The following is a 21,246-nucleotide window of genomic DNA, read 5'->3' as shown; positions in this document are numbered from 1 at the left end:
CAGCGATTCCATTTACAAGAAATTTCCAGAATAGGCAAACCCACAGAAACAAACAAAAGATTAGTGCAGGTTGTAGGTAGAGAGGAATGGGGAGTGATCACTAAAGAGTACGGGATTTTTTTTTTTAAGATTTTATTTATTTGAGAGAAAGGGAGCAAGCGAGAGAGAGAGAAAGAGAACGAGAGTGAGAGAGCGCACATGCACATGAGCAGGGGGAGGGGCCGAGGGAGAGGGAGAAGCAGACTCCCCGCTAAGCAGGTCCAGGACCCTGGCATCATGACCTGAGCCTAAAGCAGATGCTAAACCCACTGAGCCATTCAGGTGCCCAGAGTACTGGATTTCTTTATGGGGTAATGGCAGTGTTCTAAAACTAGGTAGTAATGATGGTCACACTATGTGAATATACTAAAAACCACTGAATTTTAACCTTTAAAGGGGTGAATTCTATAGTAGGTGAATTATATCTCAATAAAACCACTGCTTAAAAAAAGAGCAAGCTGCTGAACGTGTATGGGATGCTGTCAACTTACAGGTTTGCTCATGTCTCAATAAAATATCTCTGGAATGATACACAGGAAACTAACGTTAGCCTCCTCAGCAAGGACTCTGGAGAGATTTTCTACCATGTACTCTCATTTTTAACTTTGAACGATGCCAATACAGCAGTATTCAATTCTTTTTATTAGAAGTGAAATGAAATTAGAAAATGTTTTTAATAGACTAGTCCCTTCCACTAGTTTAACAATGCAAAATTCTGCGTAAAACAATACATTCAGGGGCTGCAGATGGTATAATGAATGTTACAATTAGCTGGAAGGAACAGAAAAATTAGCAGTTCTCTATACTGTTTAATTCTGGTTCCATTAACTTTTCCTCATTGGTCTTCTAACTCTCTATCTCAGTGGCTCTCTGATGAACAAATCTTCTGTGCCTCTTTTATTTGGAGACCCAAACTGAACAAGTATCTCCTATAATGGATCAAATTCCCAAACTTGAAAAAAAAACACAAACCAAGGGACGCCCGGGTGGCTCAGTTGATTAAGCGTCTGCCTTGGGCTCAGGTCATGATCCTAGGGTTTGGGGATCAAGTCCTGCATGGGGCTCTCTGCTCAGCGGGGAGCCTGCTTCTCCCTCTGCCTGCAGCTCTCCCTGCTTGTGCGCTCTCTCTCTCCGACAAATAAATAAAATCTTTAAAAAAAAAAACAAAAACACAAACCAAAAACCTATTTTTAAAAAATTCTGTGATAAAATCTTCCTCTACCAGATGTTATATTTTAGAGGAAAGTAAGAATAAATAGCTCTTAATTTAGGAATAAATTTCAGAATAAATGACCCTTAGGAGAAAGCCAAACACAGCTTAGAAACAACACTTCCTACAGGCTTCCCCCCAAATTTCCATCCAGTTAGATGAAAACTGCCTGCCCTATGAAAGCCATTCTCTATTTTTCACCAGCAGTCGTAGAGGTAGTCCAGAAACAGGCTTCCAGAATAGGCCACCAAACCCCAACTCCACTCTCAACTGGGGCAGAAGGAACAGCCCCAGTCAGTGAAGTTCTTCCTTCCAGTTAATTCCACAGCATCCAGCTAGCTCCTTCCATTTGGGAGAGCTCTGTACTACTGATTTTATTTGACATACTGCATTACCTACAATCTTCTGTTAACTATGTCAATGCTGCCCACCCCCTCGCTGACGTGAACAGGGGCCGGCTGCTTTACGAGGCTACAGGGGTTTATCAATACAGCTCAACTCCCCTGCCTGCCACATCAAGTCCTTCCAAGGCAGGCTCCAGGTTACCATTCTGCCAGTTTATCCGTCTCCCCATCTCGCCCCAGCTCCAACATCTCTGCCACACCAAACTCCTAACCCTTTCTCCAACACAATACACTCCATAACAACAACGTGCTTTGTGCACACTCTTCTCTTTGTCTGGAATGCCATCTCTACCAACCCACTCGCTCAAACTGGGCCAACGCCTACTTTTTTTTTTTTTAAAGATTTTATTTATTTATTTGAGGTAGAGAGAGTAAGAGAGCACGAGCAGGGGGGCAGAGGGTGAGGGAGAAGCAGACTCCCCACTGAGCAGGGAGCCTGATGTGGGGCTCGACCCCAGGATCCTAGGATCATGACCTGAGCCGAAGGCAGACGCTTAACTGACTGAGCCACCCAGGCGCCCCTTTTTTCTGAAGTTTAAATGAAATTATGCTGAAAAGACATAAAGTTATAAAAATTAGCATATTTCATCAATTCTAAGATGCCATTGATGGTTAAGACACATTATTTTATGTGCCATCGGCAACTAAAAATGCTGGTTCTAACTCACCAACAATTGTAAGGCATATCCCAATGTCAGAGATATTCAAATGTGACAAACTGTCTTAAAGTTAAAGATATGCAGTAAACCACAAATCTTAAAGGTAAAGATGTTGTTTTCTGTTTACTTATAACACATCTCTTGATAATTGTTTCCCAGTCTCTCCCAGGCCTTCGGCATCTAAAAGTCTGAATTTTATTCACATTTGCCGCCTCCCAACAGTTAGCCCAGAACCTAAAATCCAAGAAATGCACAATAAAATAAGAGTCCCATTTATTAAATTTAAAAATAAGAAAATTAAGCATCTGCTTAATAAAGTACAAAAAGAATGTCATAAAACTTAAAAATCCTTAATGCCATAAAAATAAGACTTAAAAAAAAAAAGCTTCTTTGCCTATTAATGATCAAGGGAATACCAAATATTTCAGCATCAGGATTAACCCAAACATATAAGACATGTTAAATATTTTCAATGTTTTTAAAAGATACACAGGACATGGCCTTGTATGACGGTTCCAAAAACATTCTTGACATTGGAGTTTGCAGAACCTCCCATTTGCAATATTAGATTAATGTGACACGGTATTTACTTCAGTCCATGGACAACATTTCTGCCCCATAATGTACCTAATGATAAGCACTTAAAAATATATTTGTAATAAAGAGTCTGAAGTTTGCTGACAGCTTCCAAGCTGTCCCACTCCCCTGTCCCTAGGCAGGGTGATAAGAAAGTCCAGGTGATTCCTCCTGTGGATCAGGCAGGAGGTTACAACCAACCACCACTCAGCAGCACGATGGGAGCCCGTGCCCCAGCCCCACCATCTCATCACAGTAAAAGGAAAGCCAGTCCCCTTTCCCTGTTCTTTGAAGCCACTTTTGAACCTGCCTGGGAAGCCTGCCCTGCTCTTCTCAGAGAGCGTCATGACAGGCTGAGCAGACCTCTTCATACCCTCTGGGTGCGTACATGTGTGACATCTTTGTTCCCACACCTGAACCAGATACTGTGGGGACGGGAGGGGGCCCATCGCACCTCTGCGGTGCCCACAACAATACTGGCTCTGATTTCACTCCCAATTAAAAGGAAACATTTAATGAAACCAGCAGATCGAACGATGTTCACTCGCTGCTGTAAAGGGTCCATGAAAAGGACTGTTACTAAGGCCTGTGAGCTTGTTTCAGAGGGAGGGGGTAGGTGTACATCTGTCTACTTGCAGGTTCCTACAGGACTCTTAGACTTCATTTAGTCACACTTTCTAATGGATCTTATCTGTTTTACATGTCAAAAGTTGTCCCCCTTGTAAGGTACATTTTTTAACAAGCTATCACAATTTTTCCTGAAAACCTACCAGCGTGGTTATGTGGTCTGTCACCGTGGAAGCCAGAGGGCTACGTGAAATCGCAATGATGTGTAACCTGGGGCAAAGACCCCTTTGTGCCTCAGTTCTGTCTTCTTTTTTTTTTAAATTTTTAAAAAGATTTTATTTATGTGAGAGAGAGAGAGAGAGCATGAATGGGGGAGAGGCAAAGGGGGAGGGAGAAGCAGACTCCCTGCTGAGCTGGGAGCCCAACGTGGGACTTGATACCAGGACCCTGGAATCATGACCTGAGCCAAAGGCAGATGCTTAATGGACTGAGCCACCCAGGAGCCCCTCAGTTTCTTCTACTGTAAATGTGTTCTTTTTTTTTTTTTTTTTTAAAGATTTTATTTATTTATTTGAGACAGAGAGAATGAGAGAGAGAGAGCACATGAGAGGGGTGAGGGTCATAGGGAGAAGCAGGCTCCCTGCCGAGCAGGGAGCCCGATGCGGGACTCGATCCAGGGACTCCAGGATCATGACCTGAGCCGAAGGCAGTCGCTTAACCAACTGAGCCACCCAGGCGCCCCTACTGTAAATGTGTTCTAATAATAGTTTCTACTTCACAGGGTTATTACAAGAGTGAAATGAGTTAATATCCCACTTAAGGGTTGTAAGCAGCTTAAAGGAACGCCTGGCCTATGGTCAGCTCCACACGTGCCTCTGACAAATAAATAAGCAGTTGCAATAACACTTAGGAATATTTGTGCAACGTGATGCTTCTGGGCTCTAAAAGGTACCCTCAAAATAGACAACAGCCCCTCCCTTCTCTGAAAAACTGCTGCATCAGTAAGGAGTCCAAAAGTGTTGGTCCCATTTATTTCATGCATATTTGTTATCTCTCCAAATGGACTCTAAGCACCTTGAATGCAGGGGCGCTTGGGTGGCTCCCGTCAGTTAAGCGTCTGCCTTTGGCTCAGGTCCTGATTCCAGGGTCCTGGGATCGAGTCCCACATCGGGCTCCCTGCTCATCAAGGAGCCTGCTTCTCCCTCTGTCCCCTGCTCCTGCTATCTCTCTCTCTCTCTCTCTCTCAAATAAATAAAATCTAAAAATAATCACCTTGAGTACAGACAGAGGCCACTCCCACCACCTTTCACTGTACCTGCCACAGGTGAAGTGTCAGCCTCCTCAGTTGTAGACAGTAATGCGAGTGGGCTGGCTGGCTTTGGCGATGGCGTAACAGCGCTAGAAGGAGAGGCTAGAAAGGCTGCCCAGCCCACCCCAGTGAGATCTATCTATTTTTCTCGAAATGGAAGGTGTTCTAAAGTAATCTGTAAGTAAAGACCGTTCAGCAATTGTTCATGCAGAGTCCAGAGACAGAGGCTAAGTTAACCAGGACCGGAGCACTGGAAAATAAAACAGTATGATCCACCGACAGAAAACAAGAGGCATCATTACGTTTATTTACTTAAACTCTGCCCACTTATATGAAGGAGTTGATGTTGCTTACTATAAATACATATAAATATAAATATTGAATAAAATACAGAAATCAGGAAAAATGTAAGTTAAAATAAAAGGCCGATATTGGGGGTAGGAGAATAGAACACAGATATGCAGGAGATATGGTCCATTACTGGCTAAAACAAAGCTTTTCCTGGCCAGTGTCCAGGAGAGATTTCTCATGTACATTATTAGGTAGGGCACTCTGAGTAATGCAAGGGGCATGTCCCCAGGAACAACCTATAGTAGTAAATAGTGAGTTTTCTTTTTTTTTAATATTTTATTTATTTATTTGACAGAGAGAGACACAGCGAGGGAGGGAACACAAGCAGGGGGAGTGGGGGGGGGAGAAGCAGGCTTCCTGCGGAGGAGGGAGCCTGATGCGGGGCTCGATCCCAGGACCCTGGGATCATGACCCGAGCCAAAGGCAGACGCTTAACTACTGAGCCACCCAGGCGCCCCAGTAGTGAGTTTTATAAAGCAAGCTATCCTGACACCCTTTAAAAAAAAAAAAAAAAGCTAACAACATGACACCACAACAAATTCAAAGAAAGCAATTGTGTAAGGGGCCAAAGCGCAAGTGTCCAAGCACAAAGCCTAACCAAGGACGAAATGTGGAACCGCTACAGAAATAAACGGACTGCGTATCACTTCAACAATCCTGTACAAATATCACTTCCCTTAACTGGGCTCCTGACAAAAGTTGTTTGGTGAAACATTTCCGTTATATTCTTCGCCAGTATGGTCTGTGTTGATTATCAAAGGCAGACCCACATTCTTAACAGATCAAAGAACAGAGCAGGTTGAAAAAACTACGGTGCCAAATCAAAGCTGTGTGTGGCCCGGCTCTGTGGCCATCTCACCCACAGGTCGGAGGTGAGCGATGGGTAGGCCCCTTGAAAGCAATGACAGCACTTTTCTTAGTAACTCTGGGAATGCTCCAGAATAAATTACAAATGACGGGTCACACTGCCAACTCTAGAACACAGAGCACAGGCACGATCCTAGTCCAGAAACTTCCCACAGTACTTGCTGCCATCGGCCACATAGTCTGTAGGGCCCAAGCCAGGAGTGGGGAAAGGCTTGGTACCTGGATCAGGAGGGTGAAGGTCCACAAAACTCTGAGTAGATGAAAAGAGATGGTAGGGTTTCCCCAAAGCGGTAGTCCTCGCTGCATACAGTGAAGGGACAGAAGGGCAAGGAAAGTAGGAGCATTTGCAAGGGAGTGGTTCTAACAATGGACCAGAGACTCTAGGCTGGAGAGGGAGAGAGGAGCAGCCAGGAAGTGACTAATGTAAGTAAGAGAGTGGGGAGGCATCGGAAGTAATGAGTTCCAGAAAGTACCACAGTCAGACTCTAAGAAGGAGGTGGTGCTCGAATAGGGTGAGATTTGGGAGTTGGTGCATTTTCTGGTAATGACGAGGTTCAGAAAGACAAGGGGGTAGGAGAGATGGTTGGTGTAGCAGATGTTCAGAGCACTAAGAAACAACTCCTCAAGAGAGATCGCACACCCGGGGACTCCCTGCAGGTGACTGTGCTCACCAGGGATATGACAAATGAAGGGTAAATCCAGACGTTCCCTGAGAGTGAAGTACAAAACAAACTCTGGCTGCATTCCCCAGGTACCAGCTGCTCAGTGGGTTCCCCCCTACAGGCTTTGCGGGGAGGAGGGGTGCCATGGCAATGCGTATGGGAAGGCAGCACCTACTGCAAATTTCAGAGCTCAACTTCCACACTTTTAGAAGGTACATTAATACCTTAAAATTCTAGAAAGTTTTAATTTTTATTTTAAAAATTCAGAAAGCTCCTCTATTTCAAAACTTTAAACTAATAAACTTTAATAAATAGCAACACTTTGCTAATGGTGACCAACAAATACATTCAACAGACATCTACTGGATTCCTGCTGTGTTTTAGGTACTTTTCTGGGCCTTGGTGTAGATTCACACTCTAGTGGGAGAGCCAAGAAAGAAGAGACAAAAGGAAAAAAATACTATATTTTCAGCTATAAATAGTAGGGAGAATACCAACAGGAGCAATGGAGATCAGCAATAACGCTCAGTTTTACTTTGGGCCACACTTGTGTTCACTTTTGTGCACCCTGACTCCTAAGTCATCCAATGCATCCATCAGTTATATTCCTACTGATGTGGGAAACACAGGCAGAAGGAAATGTAGATAAAATTTAAATTCCTTATAACCTGCAGCCCATTGACAAATACTTGAGATAGGCAGAGTATAACTTTCCTCCAGGAACTCCCAACTGTCTCATGCTTTGCTAGAGGGGAAAACAATCTTAGCTTGACAATAGCCAGGCCTCCAGGGTCCTGTGAGTCTTCTTTAGCATATGAAAGTCCTTTTTGGAAACCTCCCTCGGTCTTTACCTCCCCCAACTCCAAAGTTTATATAATCAGCCATTCCTCACAACCACGTGCAGCTCTTCTGCCCAACGGTCTCGTCCCCATGCTTTAATAAAACCACCCTCTTACACCAAAGATGTCTCAAGAATTCTTTCTTGGCCGTGGGCTCTGAACCCCACCACTTCCAACCACATCACTGCCATGGACAGAAAGTTGTTTCAGACTATCTTGGCTTCCACTGAGCTGATCCCATTTTCCCTGGGCAATCTTGGGAGGACAGTCTATCTTTGCACAGGGAGAAAAATGCACTACCAACCCCACCCACTTAACTACTCTAGCCCCCCAGCATTTATAATGCTCACTGTAAGTTAATAAGCTAACATTATGTTCTTGCTGGGTATCACGCCCTTGAGAACTTGGTTAGACAGCTTCCCCCTGAGCCCTATCACTGTCAAATCCATGTCTGGACTCCCTGGATTTTGAAGTCCCAAGTTCTAGAAGGACCTGCCTCCTTATTTTCACTCAGTCTCTGCTCTAATGCTTACAGTTCCCACCTGGGGTTCAGTTTAACAGTTCACCTCCTATCTACTGAACACTTAACTATGTTCTAGGTATAGTGCTAAGTGCTGGAGACCTAGAGAGAATAAGACACAGCTTCTGCATGTGGAGAGGCAATCTTATAAAAAGATAATTTTAGGGGTGCCTGGGTGGCTCAGTTGGTTAAGTGTCTGCCTTTGGCTCAGGTCATAATCTCAGGGTCCTGGGATTGAGTCCCGTAGGGCTCCCTGCTCAGTGGGGAGTCTGCTTCTCCCCCACCCTACTCGTGCTCTTTCTCTCAAATAAAATCTTAAAAAAAAAAAATAAACAAACAAAAAGATAATTTTATATTAAGTGACAGAGAGGAAGCTTAGAGGTAGGGTGCTTGGCCTTACCTGGGGAATATCTGCTAGATGACACTGCACTGGAGACAGAAAGGCTAAACAGGAGTTAGGCAGGTAAATAAATACAAAGGATAATCAGGAGGGACAGTGAATATATCATACACAAATTCAAGCAGACAAAACGAGTATCATGCAGAAATGTTGTAAACAATCAATGAAGTGCAAGGAAGGGGATGGCAGGGGATGAGGGCAGGACATATGAATCAAGCTAAGGACCTGAGCTCATCCTGGAGATAACAGGGATGGAGGGTCTTAGCACAGGAGTAGCACGATTACACCTGCCCATTAAAGATCCCTCTGGCAACGGTCGGAGGGTAGTCCTGAGGGGAACATGTCGCACTGGGAGACCAATTAGGAGCCTCTCACAGTAACCTGGACTTCCAATGACTGGCGCTTGTCCTGGTACAATGAAAAGGAAGGGGTGGATTCAGAAATAGGTTACCACTGGCAAGACTCTGATTTAAATCCATGGTGTGTGAGGGAAAGGGAAGATTCTGAGATGATGCTCAAGTGTCTGTCTTGGGTGACTGAGGGAAAGGCAAAGAGGACAGTGAGAACAATGGGGGGGTAGATTGGAGGCTCAGTGTGGGAAACAAGAGATACACGGAGTTGAGTTTTCAACATACAAAGTTTGGGGTGCCTCTGGTCAATCTAATGGATATGGGCAGTGGGTAAGAGTCTGCAGTTCAGAGTGATGGAGACCTATTTGGGAGTCATCATTTACAAATCGTTACTGAATGCCTAGATCTACCGAATATGGGTTGTAGTAAAAAGAACAGAAGTGGAAAAGATCACCGAAGATGAGCACATGGTGAGACTATCAAGAGGGCTGAGAGCAGAACCTAAGGAAAATCAACAGTGGGGCTTGGAGCAGACAGGGAAAAGCGATGAGAATCAAAAGTAATGTCACAGAGACAAAGGCAATTAAGATCAGAGCAGTTAACAATGTCAAGGAAAGCAAAGAAGTCCAGAAGGAGAAGGCCTGGAACAGGTCACTGATTCGGCGTATCAGGTGGCCGTTATCAAAATATCACATAGGTGTTTGGAGGCCAAAGTCAGACATCACTGACTTGAGGTGTGAATCGGAAGCGCTAAAATGGAGCAAAGAACAGAACTGTTTACCATCAGGGGAAGTCAACAATTGGAGGTATGGCTTATCTTTTATAATTCATTACTGGTGTGATGGTTAATTTTATGTATCATCTTGGCTGGGTCACCAGCTGGACCAAGGGTCACCAAGTACATAATACCTTGACCATTCATCAAACTAATGAATATAATGATACTGGCTGGTTGTTCCTAATGTCACTAGATAAGGTGGGGAAAAGGGAGAGATAAGCTCAGGGATTCAAATTCCAAATTCAAGTGCTGAATAAATGATCAGAAAACTTCTCTGTCTATCCTGAAGAGACCCTTATCTCCTTTATTTTTTTTTTAAAGATTTTATTTTTTATTTGACAGAGAGAGAGAGAGAGAGCGAGAGCAGGAACACAAGTAGGGGGAGTGGGAGAGGGAGAGGCAGGCTTCCCGCCGAGCAGGGAGCCCGATGTGGGGCTCGATCCCAGGACCCCGGGGTCATGACCTGAGCCGAAGGCAGACGCTTAACGACTGAGCCACCCAGCCCATCCCCACCCCCCCACCCCCCCCACCCCCCCCCACCCCCCTGTCTCCTTTAGCCACAGAGCTGAAACTGCTGAAACCAAAGCCAGAATCTCATCCTGAGAGTGGCTGAATTACAAAGCACATTGAGTTCCCAACCTCAGGGGATGTCTACTATTACAGTGAGGGCACTGATTGGGAAGGAACAGACCCTGAACACTGGGGACCCTGATGAAGCTGGAGACATCGAACCCTAAGTACTGATGAGTCTTCTCTGCCAGTAGAAACAACTGCTCCACCCCTGTCTGAGGAGACTGAGTGCTTTGCCCGAGGGACCGGGAAAGCTCTCCCCTGAGGCAGCTGCCCTGAAAAACACGGCTGATTCTCCTCAGGACCCACCCCACCACTCCTCTTTGCTTCAAGATTCGTAACTGGACGTAAATCACAGAAGGCCCCTATAGGTACAGAGGACGACCCACAAGGAGACCCACTACATTCCAAATCACTACTTGATTTTTCTAATTTATACAGACAGAAATCCAGGGAATGTGTGTGGGTAACAGTAAAAGAAACAAAGTTGGATCCGACCAAATTTACAGATACGGGCCCACTAAACAGATAATTCTGCATTTCATGTTGCAACTCGGGAGAGTTAGAGCTCTAATAGTTTGTTTCAGTTCCGTGGCTGAAATGTGGACCATATAAGGGGCCCACAGTAAATGACCTTGAAGCACCAGACCCGTCTTGATTTAATATAGAGGAAGGGATTCAAAGGCTTAGGGAGATTGGAATGTTAGAGTGGATTTGTCATTTAAGACCTACTCACGCACCCTTGGAGGGTCCAGAAGACACACCTTTCACCATGACTGTGAGAAATAAATTTGTGAGAGGAGACCCAGCATCTTTGAAGAGTTCTGTGATCGCTCTGCTCTGGAGGCCAGACCTTCAGTGGGAGGCAATGCTTCCTAAATACAACGGAAGTGACTGCATCCTGGGGGAGCAGGGGCCAAGTGGTGGCACTCAATAGCCAGCGGGGGGTATGGCAACCATAACAGACCGCGAATGAGCAGCCACCAGAACAGTCTGACTCACAGAGACCTGCATGCAGCATTAGCTGGACGATCATGGTATTCCTAGAAGAGATACAGATGGGCAGCCTACTAAATTCCTACTTGATCTTTATAGGCAGAAAAGTTCTAGGTCAAATGAACCAAAGTCTAAGTTGAGTCATGGGGCACCTGGGTGGCTCAGTCAGTTGAGCATCTGCCTTCGGCTCCACTCATGGTCCCGGGGTCCTTGGATCGAGCCCCACCTGGGGCTCCCTGCTCAGCGGAAGTCTGCTTCTTCCTCTCCCTTTGCCTGGCGCTCCCCCTGCTTGTGCTCTCTCTCTCTGACAAATAAGTAAATAAAACCTTACAAATAAATAGAGTCATAAACACAGAAAGTTACATCCCGTCAATCAACTTCCAGACTTGAGCTTGTTTACAGACCCAGAACCCCTCAATAATGGGGAGGCCAGGCCCAAACTAGCATAAATGAAGAAAGGAATTTGAATGAAGGCATTTCAGTGGCAACCATCACCCTGATGTACCAAAACATTTAAAGAACTAAAAATGTGTTTTGTAGTTCTTAGTATTTACAAGAGTAGAAGAAAATGTCAGAGATGCAATACTGCACAGGCCCACGAGCTCTAACAGAAAACCCTTGGGGCCAGATGTGTTTCAGACGTAAAATTTTTCAGATTTAAAAAAATGAACTTAATGCGTACACTCTATATCATCTACTAGCCTCAGCGGGGTCCAAGGCAGCATCCCATAATAAAACGCATTAGTATTTCTGTAGTGAAACACATGATTAGTCATACCAAGTGGGATCAAGGCTAAAAATAGTCTCTCATTAGTACAGGTCAAATCTTGCAGCCACAAGAGTTTGTATCAAACGTAGGGAAAAAGTTTCCATTTTCAGAGATCTGGGGGTTTGAAATTGCTGATAAGAGATTGTGGACCTACAATCTGAAATGAGAACGAGAAACTGCCCCTCGGCATGTTCTGTTCTTAACCCCACATACTGGAGCCTGATTATAGTCGGAATCACCTCTGCTTACTATCAATACATTCTCTAGGGGCTCCTGGGTGGCTCAGTCGGTTAAGCGTCTGCCTTTGGCTCAGGTCGTGATCCTGGGGTCCTGGGATCTAGTCCTGCATCGGGCTCCCTGCTCAGCGGGGAGTCTGCTTCTCCCCCTCCCTCTGCTGCTCCCCCTGCTTGTGCGCACTCCTGCTCTCTCTCTCTCTGTCTGTCAAGTAAATAAGTAAAAATCTTTAAAAAAAAATACAAGGGGCGCCTGGGTGGCTCAGTTTGTTGGGCGGCTGCCTTCGGCTCGGGTCATGATCCTGGACTCCCGGGATCGAGTCCCGCATCAGGCTCCCTGCTCGGTGGGGAGTCTGCTTCTCCCTCTGACCCTACCCCCTCTTGTGCTCTCTTTCACTCTCTCTCTCTCTCAAATAAAATAAAATTTAAAATAAATAAATAAATAAATAAAAATAAAAAATAAAAAAAAATACATTCTCTAATTTCTCTAGTGTGTAAAATTCAGCAAGCCTCACTGAGGTTCTTCAGCAAGGCAGCAGAACTACGTTGGAACCTCTGTCACTGGGGTGGAGGGGCTGGGCAAAGGCGCCAGTCAGCGCCTCTGGTGCGAAGACCCAGAGCCTGTTTGCACATCTTGCGGGGCAAGCCTGCCAGAAGTCTTAACTGTAGACGGATTTGCACAGCCTCCAGGGAAGAACTCAACCCAAGCAGGAAGGTAAGGCTCAGTGGCTTGGTCCATACGTAGTGCCTCCTGATGAGGGGCAAGGGACCTTTCTGACGTGGTGTCAGACACTTCATTAAATGGATCCACGCTGTGTCCTAGCCAGAAGAATCAGTATAAGAGTGAGAAGAACCTACAAAAACCACACCATTACAAATCCCTGCGGAGTAGTCTGAGCACTGGGTGGCTCAGATTCTGCTGTTAGTAAGGATGCTTTCCACATATCAGCTCTGTCCCTCCAAGCAGAGTCAGCAGTAATCCAGCCATCACGATTCTTGTACAAACATTACCACGAAGAGAAGGAAACTGGATACCCTGGGACAGAGTAAAGACACTCTGTAAACATTTCAGATATGCCAAAAGCCTCCTAAAAAAATGGTTAGACTTTGAAGGAGAAATTCTATAATACAGCAGAGAGGCTGCAAATATATGCTTTGAGTCCCAACTCTATCATATATTAGCTTTCTGGGACCTTGGACAAGTGACACAACCTACCGGATTCTTAGTTTCCTCATCTATAAAATTCAGAAGAAGAGTAATTATCACACAGAATTGTCGATGAGATAATGCATGCAAGTTGCTCAGTAGAGGCTTAGCATATAGTAAGCACTTAGTCAATGAGGGCAGAGCAAAAGAATAACATGAAACCAGTTGTACAGCCAAATTTCTAAGGGCTAAGAAACAGGAACTATACTTGACAGAAGACACACATAGGATCTGCATTTGTATCTATATAGACAGATATAATAACAATGAATTAATTCAAAATTTCTCCCTAACTACTCACTCACTCTCTCTGCCATTCTTAGCCATTTAGGAGATCTCAAATATTTCCATTTTAATACATTTTTCTCTTAGGAAACGGAGTCCTTTACTGGTGTTTCTGAGCAACACCCTTTGAAGAAGGATATATAGCAAATATAACCTGGATATGACTGGAGAGTAACTATAAGACACCGTCTGGTACAGGGTCATATAAAGTTCTCACTGAAGCTTAGTCTACAACATAGCACCTTTTTTAGGTGCTATCTGGAAAAAGCACAAGATTATATTAAAGTGACATAACTCCACACTGTGTTCCTTAATGTCTGAAGAGAAAAGAATACATTTCTTAATTTTGATAAAAGCATTTTTTTAATGTTTTTAAATTGCACATAATAAATTTCCCAGATTCCACAGTAGAGTATCAGGGTCCTAGTATAAACAATGTTCATTGCAAATTCATCAAAGTTTGTTCAGTTGGTTACAGCATGATACTAACAAAGCTCAAGTCATGGATTTCAATCTATGCAGCAATTACTACAATAATAAATAACTCAGGCTCAACAAAGACACAGTACATTTCTAAATTCAATTAGCTAAACCTAATAACTGGGTACAGTGTATCACAGTTGCTAGACAACTACAGTGGAGTCTTGAACAGTACCAGTTTGAACTGCATAGGTCCACTTACACATGGATTTTTTTTTTAATACAGTACAGTACTGTAAATGTATTTTCCTTATGATTTTCTTAACATTTTCTTTTCTCTAGCTTACTTTATTGTAAGAATACTGTATATAATACATATGACATACAAAATATGTGTTAATCTACTGTTTATGTTCTTGGTAAGGCTTCCAGTCAACAGTAACCTCTTAGCAGTTTTCAGGAGTCAAAAGCTATACTTGAATTTTCGACTGTGTGGGGGTCAGCACTCCTAACCCCAGTGTTGTTCAAGGGCCAAGTGTATTCCAACTATGTGCCCAGACGGTCAATCAGAGGTATTACAAAGTTCACAATTTCTAAAGAGTCTGAGTTTGAAAGATAAGATAAATAAAGTTACTGAAGGAGAATTTATTAATGAAAGCATCCTTCTTTTCTTGATAAAGACTTAATGGGACCAATGGAAATTTTTAAGTGACTAAAAATTACAGCAGCCACATGCATTCAAAAAGATACTGAATAGGGGCGCCTGGGTGGCTCAGTCGTTGGGCGTCTGCCTTCGCTCGGGTCATGATCCCGGGGTGGTGGGATCGAGCCCCGCGTTGGGCTTCATGCTCGGCAGGGAGCTTGCTTCTCCCTCTCCCACTCCCCCTGCTTGTGTTCCTGCTCTCGCTGTCTCTCTCTCTGTCAAATAAATGAATAAATAAAATCTTTAAAAAAAAAAAAAAGATACTGAATAAAGAGGTTTAAGGGCAAAGATATAAAGGTCCCAAGAGACAATTAAATTTCTCAACTTAGGCACTATGAATGGTCCCAAAGCCAACTGCCCTCTGCCCTCTTATGGCAGTCAAAATCCCAAGGACTGTGGTCTGGACTCTAGGGCATTGCTAATATCAAGCACTTGGCAAAATGAGTGGAAAAGGAAGAAAGGGGAAAATCACTCAAGATACATGAAAGCTTCGTATCTCATCAGCCGTAGGGACCAAGACCTGGAGCCATGATACTTGAGACCTCAGGAGATAGTTCTAGTTTTTCTAATAATTAAATTCCCTTTGATGGAGCCTAAAGACCAAACTAATCTAGAATAAATTCTGTCAGAGCAAATCCTTTATTGTCTCATTTCAAACGATGCCAGTGTTCGTAGAGAACAAGATTAAAATCTTTGCAAGGTTTAGGTACACGTGAGATGCATGTCTTACACAGAGAATTCAAATTCTCAGATAAAAGATACAACTTAAATAAAAACACCCTTGGGGCCCTGCAGAAGATTCTAATCATCCAGGAAAAATGTGACCACGGAATCACATAAATCAGCCTCAGTGGGAAGAGAAAGGAATGTGAGAAATATTTAACAGGTAGGTCAGCATTTTCTAGATGGAGGGCATGCAACAATATTTTTGAAAAACTGCATATATCAAGTTTTTCCCAATCAAAGCACATTTTAAAAGCTCAGTAGGAAAGATCAGCCATTAATGAAATCCCACAACGTATCCTTTGTACGTTTAAAAAAGATCTACTTTGTAATACAAATAAGTGTTCTATAGTTTTTTTAATTCCGCAAATTTTCATAACAGGTGAATCATATTTTCTTTAATAGGTGAATTATTTTCTTAAAAGTGGTGACTGTCAGGAATTTAATCTGTCCTTTATTATTCATTTTCAGTATGGGCACCCTGTGTAGGATCCAGTCTCCCTGCCGTATCCCCAGGAACTAAAAATAGCACCGCGCACCCAGTAGGTGTTCATTTAGTGCCTTTGCTTTGTAAAAACACAAATTTTTATTTCATGTACTTTTCACATATACCTCTCTTTCACTTAAGATTTGTTTTTATTTCTTCTTTTGGCAGTCTCTGAGCCTAGTGACTATCCTAGAGTTAGGGTAAAAACAAGTGGTAGAATTTTTTTTTTAAGGACTAAGTTTTGTTCTTTTTTTTTAGATTTTATTTATTTATTAGAGAGAGAGAGAGAGAGAGAGAACGGGCGGGGAGAGGGACAGCAGGAGAGGGAGAAGCCGGCTCCCCTGGGATCATGACCTGAGCCGAAGGCAGATGCTTAACAACTGAGCCACCCAGGCGTCCCCGGACTAAGTTTTGTTTTATTATCCTAACTAGTAAATAAGTAAAAGGCTGAGGGAATAGTAGTGAAATTTGTGGCCTTTTGACTGAAGAGTTAGTATCTCAAGTCTGAATTTTGTCAACAAGCATCAAATGAAAGTCCTACTGATAAAACACTTTAGGGCTACAACAAACATGATAAAATAATTTAAATATATAATAACCAGAAATTCCAAAACGACAGTGTTTAAAGTAGTGGAAGAATGTTAATTCACTGCATACATTTCTAAAGAAATATGAAATGGTACTTAAAGAGTGAAAATAACCAGATAATACATAAAATCACACTTGGAAAAAATATTCCTTTTTTCAAGGGACATGTATTGGGCACCCACCATATGCCAAGCTAAATCCTGTTTATTACAAACTACTAACAAACTGTTCTCGAGACATACCTATGCCTTATTGCCCTTAAATAAACATTACTGTCTATCATATCCACTGTGCTAAGCACTAGGAATATTTCTTTAATAAGTTTTTTTTTTTTTTTTAAGATTTTATCTATTTATTTGTCAGAGAGAGAGAGAGAGAGAGCACAAGCAGGGGGAGTGACAGGCAGAGGGAGAAGCAGGCTCCCTGCTGAGCAGGGAGCCCGATGCGGGACTCCATCCCAGGACCCTGGGATAGTGACCTGAGCCGAAGGCAGAAGCTTAACCTGAGCCACCCAGGCGCCCCAGCGCTAGGAATATTTCTATAAACAAGACAAACACTATCTCTGTCCTGGATTCTCAGAGAGAAAAAAAGAAAAACCAAGTAGTCAGAAATTACAACAAAGAAATAAACAGAGGACCAGGAAATGATAACGGGGAACTCCTCTGGATAGGGTGGTTGGATAAAGGCCTCTGAAAAAGTGACATCTATACCCTCACTGATGAAAAGGAGACAACTCTGGGCAGATCTGGGGAAAGGGCAGGAAGAGGCAGCAGGAACAGCAAGTGCAAAGGACCTGAGGTGGGAATGAATGTCAAAGAGCTAAAGATGGCAGTGTGGCTTGAATATAGTGAGCAAGGGTGCGTATGGCACAAGCTGAGGTCAGAGAGGCAGAAACTAGATCACACAGAGCACTGCAGGCCATGGGGAGAAGTCGCTATGTCATTCAGAGTATAAGGGGAAGCCATTAAGACTTTTAAAGAAGAAAGCAAGATGATCTGAATACATTTTCATAAAAATCATTCTTGCATTTGGGTGAAGAATGGATTAAAAAGAGGCAGGATGGAGGAACGGGGAGACCAGCTGAGTGATTTTGACTAAAATGCTAAGAGTGGACTGCTGACAGAAACCTGGTGAATTCCAAACACATTTTGCAGATGGCAGATGAGGTTGGATGTGGGGCTTGATGAAGGACAGGGAGGAATCGAGGGTGGATCCTAGACCTGGGTTGAGCAATTAGATGAATGGTGGTACCATTTACTGAAGTGGGTGGTGCAAATTACTGAGATTTATTCTTCATATACTGTGTGCTCATTCCTCCTGATGGCGGACCAAAGACATGACAATCGCCAAATCCGATGAATCCTCATCATATTTAATCTCCTCTTCTGACATTGTTAACCACACCCTCTTACTTAAAACTTCATTCCCTCTTGGCTTCTAAGACACCTCATTCTTCCAGTTCTTCACTTACTCATCAGACATCCTTCTCAGGTTCCATATACCCGAGGGCTCTGTCCCTGGCCCTCTGCTATTTCCTTCAACACACTCTCTGTTGGTGACCTCATCCAATCCATAACTTTAACTACTATCTACATGATGCCTTCCAAATCTGTATCTCCAACCAGAACTTTCTCATCTCCAGAACCATCTATCCAACTGTCCTCTGCCCACTTCTATTAGGATGTCTCATCTGCATCAGAAACTCAACATACCCAAAAGTAACTTCATCATCACTGTTCCCTCAACCCCACATTCATCTGTGCAAAGCCCCACTTGCCAAAAATGGGCCCAGCTTCCCAAACCCCAAACCTTAGAATCATCTTTCACTCCCCTTTCAAGTCCACAGCAAATCAATTTGCAAGCCCTATCAAATTTACTTTCTAACTAGCTCACAAGTGTCCTCTCTTCATATCTCACTGCTTTAATTCAGCTCTTCATCTTCCTCTGGATTATTACAATAGCCCTCTGGTTTCTTCAATCTCACATCGCTCCAACCCATTCTTCACGTCTCCAGAGAGAAAGAAATCCTTCACCAGCTTCCCACAGGATAAAAATCCAGCCTTACAAATGGCAAATGAGGTCCTTTGTGAGTTAATGCCTCTGCCTGGCTCTCCTGCCTCAAGTGCCCCCCATCTCTCTCCCACCATACACTCCTACCTCCCACACCAACCTACCAACGCATCTATTCCTCCAGTGGCCTGGACTCCAGTCTAAGATGACGGCCCTCCTTAGTGCTCTCAGGGCACCCCACTGTCAAAGAGAACTTCTCATATTACTTATTGCACTGTGCTTCTCCCTGTAAATTATGGGAGGGCAGGGACTGTCCTTCTTAGGGTATTTTTGGTGCTTAATTCTTACAAGGTGCTTAATAAATGTTTGCTGAATAACTGTATCTGGATCAAATTCAGGAAGGTTTTCTATAAAACTGGACTGCTATCCATGGACACCATCCATGACCAGGAAAAGACGACTTGGCAAGGAGAAACATTCGATGGTTTTCCAAAATTAAGCAGTAACGTTAGTGGCTGATTTTCACATACCAACATTCATCTTTCCTTACTGAAGAGCTGGGCACATCCAAGGTGTATGCAGCTATTATTCTGATGATCTTTTCATATTAATATCCATTAATACTTAGTTTTTCAGTTCTGCTTTTAGTACCTTGAGTCTAATTAAGATCGCCCTCCCCGCTTTGTCCTCAGTGGCAATGTCTGACCTCTCCTGTGTAATTATTCTGTCTGAAGCACACAAGATTTCTGATCAACCTCATTTTTAGGCTATTTCCTACCTGTTTACTTAAAACACAAATATTGTCACCATCACCAACAAAACCCACCCCCCACACTTTTAACCTTTTTTTTCCTCAAAGGAGACATTTACACAGAACCTGTCAACCTCCAGAGGATGAGGAGACTTTGACCTTTATACGTTACCACCCTTGGAATCATTGGTTAAATGATAGCTTTCCTGGTTCCAAAGATCACATGAAGGACTTTTCCACGAAAGAAATTACTGAGTAAACTTGTATTCAGACACTGTGATGCAACTGACATTTTGTGAAACAAAAGAAACGAAAAAGTCGACGTGGTTTCTTAGGAGTTGGCCTTCTTTAGAACCATTACTTAACCACGTTCTGAGGCAGCAACAAGTCCTTTGCTTTGAACAACACCACAAAAAAGTCCTATGACCGACACTACTTCAGATGTCCATAAAACAACTCATCCAGTGCAATAAATCGAGCCTGAGGTTTACCTTAAGTTGACCCATGAAATTTGGCAAGAAAAAAAGGTCATTAAAAAAAAAGAAGAAGAAGAAAAAAGGGAAAATGAGCTTTTTAATGTCCTGTGTCTTGTCAAACTGTGGTGACTCTGCCTGGCGTTATTACGGATTTGACCAAATTCCTTTAAGCCAGGTCATTTCAGTGGTATTCCCAGTCTTTGCCTCCTAACCCAGAAGTAATGTAAATGTCCCCGCGGTGGGTGCTCGGCAGACTGGAGAAGAGACCCAGGAGACTCCAGGGCTCCTTTATCACGGAGGCTTAAAAAACGGATTGGAGGGCATTCGAAATGGAACTCACAAGGTAAAACAAGACATTCGTCTAAAACAAGGAAATAAACCAACAAAGAAAAGCCTGCAACCTTCCGCCACCTCCTAAAGGTGGAGAACGCCAGAACCCCGGGTTCCCCGAACCGGAATCCCAGGCGGGAGTGCCGGGGCGACCCCGGGTCACACGCGGGGAAGGCGGGCGACCCCGCGCCAGCGCGAAGCAGCCGCCCGCCGGCCCTCGGCCCCCGCGGCCCCCCCAGGAGGGAGCAAGGTGGGGAGCTCGCCCCTCCTCCCGCACACGCAGGGACCGGGAAGAAGGAAGGCTCGGCGCTCCCCACCCGCGCGGCTCCCGCGGCTCCGGAGCGCGCAGGCCGCGCCCCCTCCCCACCTCGGCGCCCGCCGCCCCGGCCCCCGGCCCCCGGCCCCCGCCGCCCCGGCTCCGGCATCACTCACACAGCCCGAGCGCCGCCGCCAGCACCGACCACAGCCAGCGCCTGCGGGCTGGGGCTGCTGGCACTGCCGCGGCTCCCGCGGGCGCTGCCATCGTTCTCCCCACGCCGCCGCGCCCCGGGCCCCCGTCCCCACTGCGCTCCGCTCGGCTAGCCGCAGGAACTCTGGCCTCGACGCCGCCCGCGCCCGCTGGCACCTCCACGCCGCGCTCCCCGCTGCCGGCCCCAGCCGCAACCCCCGCCCCGCGCCGGCCCCCGTGGTCTGCTCATTGGCCTGCCCCGCGTCCTCGGGAGGACGCCATTGGAGGACACCGACCGTCCATCAACCCCTCTCGTCCGGAGGGCCCGCCCCCCGGTCCCACCCAGGCTCCTTCTCCCCGCGTTGGAGGCCGGGGTCTCCGGAGGTGCTGGGCTCCCGCCGCCCGGCCCTCCGCCCGCCTGGGTGTCCGTGTGTGTCCCGCCTGCCGACCGCCTGCCGCCGTCTCCTCTGTCTCTCGGAGGTCCAGTCCCGCAGATCTCTTCACAGTCTCTCCTGGCCGCGGGTCCGTGCCGGGTCTGTGCTCGCCTCGGGGTCAGCCCTTCTAGGTTTTTCTGGGCCTCACCTACAGGAAAAAGCACTCTATTTACAAAGGAAAAAAAAAAGAGGGGACGATGGGATGATTCAGTCGGCCGCTTGGAACACATCTCCCGCCTTGCCTTTTGCAAGGCCTGTCCTTCGCCTCGACTGGGTGATTTATGT

At 44.9% G+C, this 21,246-nt stretch overlaps 1 protein-coding gene across 1 annotated transcript in view; it reads right to left on the bottom strand.

Moving 5' to 3' along the window:
• The window catches only part of MPZL1 (myelin protein zero like 1), a 63,284-nt gene extending 42,549 nt beyond the window's left edge, over positions 1-20,735 (bottom strand). The window contains exon 1 of the mRNA XM_036076759.2: positions 20,512-20,735. Coding sequence (XP_035932652.1) covers positions 20,512-20,602 — 91 coding nt within the window. The 5' untranslated portion in view covers positions 20,603-20,735. The remainder of the gene's footprint in view (positions 1-20,511) is intronic.
• Between the last annotated feature and the right edge of the window lie 511 nt (positions 20,736-21,246).

The sequence above is a fragment of the Halichoerus grypus genome, chromosome 7 (genome assembly GCF_964656455.1).
Source record: "Halichoerus grypus chromosome 7, mHalGry1.hap1.1, whole genome shotgun sequence".
NCBI lineage: Eukaryota > Metazoa > Chordata > Mammalia > Carnivora > Phocidae > Halichoerus > Halichoerus grypus.
The sequence above is the reverse complement of the archived record's forward strand: the minus strand, read 5'-3'. Positions and strand labels throughout refer to the sequence as shown.